Source organism: Pistacia vera, unplaced genomic scaffold (assembly GCF_008641045.1).
Source record: "Pistacia vera cultivar Batoury unplaced genomic scaffold, PisVer_v2 Contig173, whole genome shotgun sequence".
NCBI lineage: Eukaryota > Viridiplantae > Streptophyta > Magnoliopsida > Sapindales > Anacardiaceae > Pistacia > Pistacia vera.
In genome coordinates this window covers 414,436-420,142 of record NW_022195823.1, presented here as the reverse complement: position 1 = coordinate 420,142, position 5,707 = coordinate 414,436, and the positions used below count along the sequence as shown (strand labels likewise).

At 37.6% G+C, this 5,707-nt stretch overlaps 1 protein-coding gene across 1 annotated transcript; it reads left to right on the top strand.

The window, feature by feature from the left end:
- Positions 1-2,191: 2,191 nt before the first annotated feature.
- On the top strand, positions 2,192-2,872 carry LOC116125929. Its single transcript, XM_031411643.1, has one exon. It carries the CDS (start codon positions 2,236-2,238, stop codon positions 2,734-2,736), a length of 501 nt encoding a protein of 166 aa, XP_031267503.1. The 5' UTR covers positions 2,192-2,235; the 3' UTR covers positions 2,737-2,872.
- The last annotated feature ends 2,835 nt before the right edge of the window (positions 2,873-5,707 follow it).

Genomic DNA, 5,707 nt, shown 5'->3' with positions numbered 1-5,707 from the left:
TCCTTGGCCTCAACAACATTCTTAACTAGTGGCCCTGTAGCTGTACTCACATGTGTGACCCCTTCTAGGTCTCGCATTAGGCAGTCTATCCCTTCATCTGCTGCATTGTCTAGTGCTCTGAATGATGAAAATACTCCTATTCCGCTTCACCCCTAGTAGGGGTGAGGAAGGGACAGACGACTCCCTGCAATAAGAAAAAAATCAATCAAATTTAAGCCACATTTAAAAGTAAGTGCATATTCAAAAGATTAATCCTTTAATACAAAAAGCTATTAATATTTACCTGTATTGCCTATGGGAAGCCAAACAAATTGTACGTGCTCGGTCTATCCTTCTTGACAGCTTGACGATGCTTTATCACCATGTCTTTTCCACGCAGGGAGTCGATGGTTAGCTGAAATGATACCTGTCCCCATGGATAAGCATTAAAGAAGTCCATGTTGCTTGTAAACTCACCCAATCCATATTAACGACTTTTGTTGAGTCAGAAGCCATTAGGATCGAATGCACGAACCATACTAGACACATGTTGAACTGAACTTCTCTGAAGAGGTATACCCACCTTCTCCTAACCTCTCCTCTAAATCGCATCCCGTAATAGACGCCTTTCCCCCCAAAACCTTTTTAGCCAAGTTATCGGCTGCCATACTCTTCGTTATTCTCTCTTGCTCTTTCGCATCTGGAAATGCCCCACATCTTAAGCTTGTCATCAAGACATATTCCATCATCCAAAAACGTAGTGACTTCCCATCCACCACGAACCACATTTCATTTTTTTTTTTTTTTGGCTTTTAATTGAGTGTAGCAACATATAATGCATTCTTTGCCCTTAGAATGCCTTTTTCCAATTTTCTCCAATGTCTGCAAAATGACCGAAACAACTCTCTTTAAATCGGTCCATAACCTTTTTTTGTTCCTCTAAAATCTCCATTATTCTCATAAAAACTTGTCAACTCGACCTAACTGTCACGCTTACAGGGAAGTAAGGTATCTTATTGCTTACAACCTTCAACCCATAATCTTTATAATTTACGCTTTGGAAAATCTGCACAATCAATATAAACTAAATATCAGCAAAAAAAAAAAAGAAACCTAAAACAACCTTTAGGCTGCCAACTTAGGGGATATGGGCTTCGAGGGGATCGGGGAGTGGGTGTTTTTGGCTTCGAGAGGACCGATGAAGCCAATGCAGGCCTTATAAAGGTTATTTTGGCAGGTTCCATGACTGGAGATGGCTGAGGATGGCAGGAGGTGGTGGAATAGGGGGGCTGGAGGGCTGCTCTGCAAGAGGAGGGGCTGCACCACCTCCTGCCATCCCTATCCCTCCAACCTCCCATAAACAACTTCCTTACGACCTCCCTTGCCTTCCCCCATCCTTTGGAACCCAAACAAAGCTACTCTCTCGATGCCGCCAACTACTCGACAAAATGCCACAACCACCGTAACAATAAAATCAACTACATATCCCTTAAATTCGCACAAGCCAATCAAATTATTCATCAAATTCAAAACCACCAGTAAAAAACGTATCATTTCTTCACTGGCGTCCTCCTACTCGCCTAAATTATCGCTGACGTCCTCCTCTTTAGAACCATTTTTCGATTCTTCTCTCTGTTCTTGTGCCGCCATTGTCTCCTCTACCTCTGGACCACCTTGACTCATCGAAAGATCCACCGGAGTGTCTTCTTCGACAGCCTTTGAACAGCCGTCGCCGTTGGAGTCTAAGATTTGGAGTGGGGTTGGGTTTTCCTCCTCTTTGTGAATATTAGCCTTGATTTTGTGTAACGAATCTTTAGAATCGAATATTGGCTGGAAATAGAGAACTTTTATCTCGAGAAATTGTAGAGAAGTCGAAAGTGTTTCGTCGGTCATTTTTTGGATATATTGCTCGATTAAAAGATTATGAAGGGAGGGGGTCGTTTTTTATTTTCAAAATTTTAACAAACTTCCGTCAATTATAATATTACCCACATATATTTAAATATTTTTAGTTTAACCTGATTTACATGTTTAATGAATCTTTTAAGTCTGGCAGGTCAGTTTTTCTAACTTAAAAAAAATTGCAAGATTTGTTCAAGGTCATTTTTTTTTAGATGCAAATTTGGGAGGTCTGTCAAGTTAAATTTCCTCAAAATACCTGTACCCAGAAAAACAAACACAAAATAAAACTAAAATTTAACAAAGGAAGCATCAAGTTGTATCATTTGGATTCACAGTTTCACACTCCACGCTCACATGGTCCCCGTGTATAAAAATCCAGACCCATGTGCCTTTCCTTCTCTTTCACCTACCTCCAATTTAAACTACGATAAACTCCCAACTCAACCCTCTCCACGAACTCCAACCCCTTCCCCTTCACGCCATGACCCGGCCACCGCTTCTTCCTCCATGTTGGCTGTAGCCATCGGCTCATGGCTCCGCTCGAGACGGAGCCGATACTTGTTTCTCTTACTCTGTTCACCCCTTCTCCTCCCTCTCCTCTGCGCGTGTTTCCCCTTTCTGTGCGCCGCCGAAGTATTTATCAGATTCTGGAGAAGAAGAAAACGTCAAGATGAAGAGAGGCTACGGCGATGTGAAGAGGGTTGCTGTGGATGTGAATTTGAGGATGAAAGGGAAGTGGGTTTGTTACAACGGTACTTGGAAGATCAGTTGATGCTTGTTGGATCTATGTACGATTGTGATGTTGGTGATGATGCTGATGATCACGGCGATTATACGGTTCCTCTTTTGAGTTGAGGTTTATTTCTTTATTATTATTATTATTATTATTATTATCATTTTTGTGTGAAAATTTGGTAAAACACTGGAATTGTAAAACAGGAAAGTTTAATCTTAGTTTTATGTTAGAAATACTTGATTAATTATTGTCAAATTTTTGGAATTTTTATTTTATTTGGTTGGTTTGTATAAACTTTGCAGAATATTAAATGTTAGATTGGTGTTAATGAATTTCATAAAAAATTGTGATAATTTTAAAAAAATTTGAAGCAAGATTTTATAAAAATAGTAAAGTTAACGAAACTGGTTTTAGTAAAATTGCGTGAAATTTATTAAAGTAGATTTCTGGAAAATAAATATAAAAGAAAAGAAAGCAAAATGTTAGACGGGGGAGAATTTCGGGGAACAAAATGTTACAAGCATAATGAAAATGTGAATTCTCAGTGTCAATATAATTATTATTGAAATCATGTGAATTTACATTAATATTAGTAGTTATAAATTTGTGTAAAATTAATCAAAGTTGCAATCACCGAATCCTTTAAAAAACAAAGAGTCGTCTTAACCAATATTCTGAAACCTGGACCGGACTGGGCGGTCGAACCAATCTGACTGGGTTTCGCTTATATTTCTGGTTTGAAAAGAGTAAAAACTCGGATTTTTGTATCAGCCCGTTTCAAACCGTGGTAGGACCGTCATACTGTAACAAACTGACAGTCCAACTGGTATAACAAAAAAATCCGGTCCACTAATTAAAAATATGAAAAAAATTTAAAATCACAAACACAAAGTCAAAGTGTCAAACCCCCAAATTTTTTAATACATTTCAATTTGCTTTTGCGGTTGAGCTGTGAGCTGTCTGCCATTTGAAAAATTTGCTTTTTGCTTTTTTTTTTGGGTTGCTACTTTTTCATTCCATATCTCCAGTCTAGTCCTCCTCCTCCATTCGCGATCTCGGATCTCCTTCAAGCTTCAGCTTTCAGCCTTCAAGTCTTCAAAAGATGCAGAAGAAGAAAGAGAAGAGGAGGTGAGAAAATAAAAGAGAATATGGAAGAAGTAAAGAAGAAAGAGAAAAGACGGCGAGAAAGAGGGAAAAAAAAAAAAGGATGAAGTAGAGAAGAAGAAAGGGAAGATGAGGTGACATTTAGAAAATATATAATATAAAGAAGAAAGAGAGGATGGAAAGAAAGAGCGTGAAAAAAAATGAAGGAGAAAAGAAGAAAGAGAAAGATGAAATGGCATGTTAGAAAATAAATATTAAAATATAATATTTGATGACATCATCGGTCTGACCTGACCTGTCGGTCAGACTGGTTGGATCGCTTAGACCGAAAACCAGTCACTCGATCGAGTCACTTTTCGGTCCGGGTTTCAGAATATTAATCTTAACTATAGTTTTTAAAGACAAGACTACACTTATCGATTTTGTATATCGAATGGATATCCCAACTCACACGGAGTGAGACATGATTGGAATGAGGCTACCTATCACGTCAATTAGGATATCGAGTCGGTATGCAGGATTGGTAAGTTTAGTGTTTCTTGACTTTCCGTCCCAGCAAACTGAATTTCTACAACTGATAAAATTTCTACTTTCTAATATTTTTTTACCTTTTTAACAATATTAGAAAATATAAGTTGGTGACACGTGTCTAGTTTTTTTTCTAAAATGTTTTTGACTTTTGAGACGAATTGGTGGTGTGCTGTCGTAGGCAACCAAGATTAAGACCTAAAAACACATGTAGTGGTGTGAGTAACGATCGTTCCCACGGAGAGTGTCTAGCCAAGTTTTATGTTACGTGAACAAGGCAGGGGGGGGGGGGGTGGTTTGAGTAAAACAGAAACACTTTCAGGAAAAACAGTTCATGTTAAATTACCGAAATCAATCAAAATAACGAAACTCGGTCTAAGTCAACATCCACCATCGAAATCTTACAACTGATCATTGATGCAAATATAAATCAATTCATACCTTGAGTATTCACCGTTGGAACTATTTTCCTATTTCTCCTTAGTTGTAATTAATTAGGAAACAAACGATCTAATTAATCTTATTACTAAACAACCCTAGACAAGCGCTAAAGGTTTAATCTAGTGGCAGCCTTAAGGGCGAGAAAAATCGATGAAGCTGAACAACACAAACACAAGCGGTTGTTTTTAATTTAGTTGAGTGTTCTTCTTAAGATTTAATGATTCCTGACGTAGCAAATTATTAAACCCTAATTACTTCACAAGTTAGAGAGATCAAACAATTACGGATTTGATATCAAACTTAGCAGTAGATTGCAACAAATAAAACACTAGTAGGCCTCCTAGTAATTAAATGAAACAGTCATGAAAATAGGCATAGAAGAACATTCAATCCTCAAAACAAAAATTGAACACTAAAATAAAACAGATTAGATCTCACAATTTATTGATTCCGAGGCCTTTGTTTCCTTCGACCAAGTTATGAAAGTTAGCCATTCATGGCCATCACGAAAAATTCAAAGGAGAAAATTCCAAAAGAGAGAAAAGAGAGGCGTGTCTAATCCTGGTCTAATCTCCCCCTTCCAAAATCCAATTCCCGTATTTTAATTCTACTAAATCTCCTAAAAAATATTCTATATCCTAAAATAACATTTATCCTAATCTGATTATGATTAATTGAAAATAAAATAAAGTCCTAAAATAAAATAGGAAAGTGTTGTGTCCAGCTGTAACTTGCACGCAACAGTTCTTCAAATCTTCCAATAATAAACTACCTCTTTGACTTGCATGACAAGGCGGAATGTTCCAGAACATCAGCAGTGCAGGTGCTTCAACTTTAAGCCCGATTACAACCTTGATGCAGTGAGTATATCTCCAAACTCAAAACATGAAAGTTGTAGATCTGTTTCTTAGTGTTCCACAGCATTTTTAATCACTTCAATCGGAGCTCGGATGAGAGAGTTATGCCCATATTACGAAGCAATGTCGAAACTATCCGAATTCACCTAATTAGTTCCGT

Bases quoted from the DNA above. Each gene is read 5' to 3' on its own strand.
- LOC116125929 (XM_031411643.1), top strand. From the start codon at position 2,236: ATGGTCCCCGTGTATAAAAATCCAGACCCATGTGCCTTTCCTTCTCTT.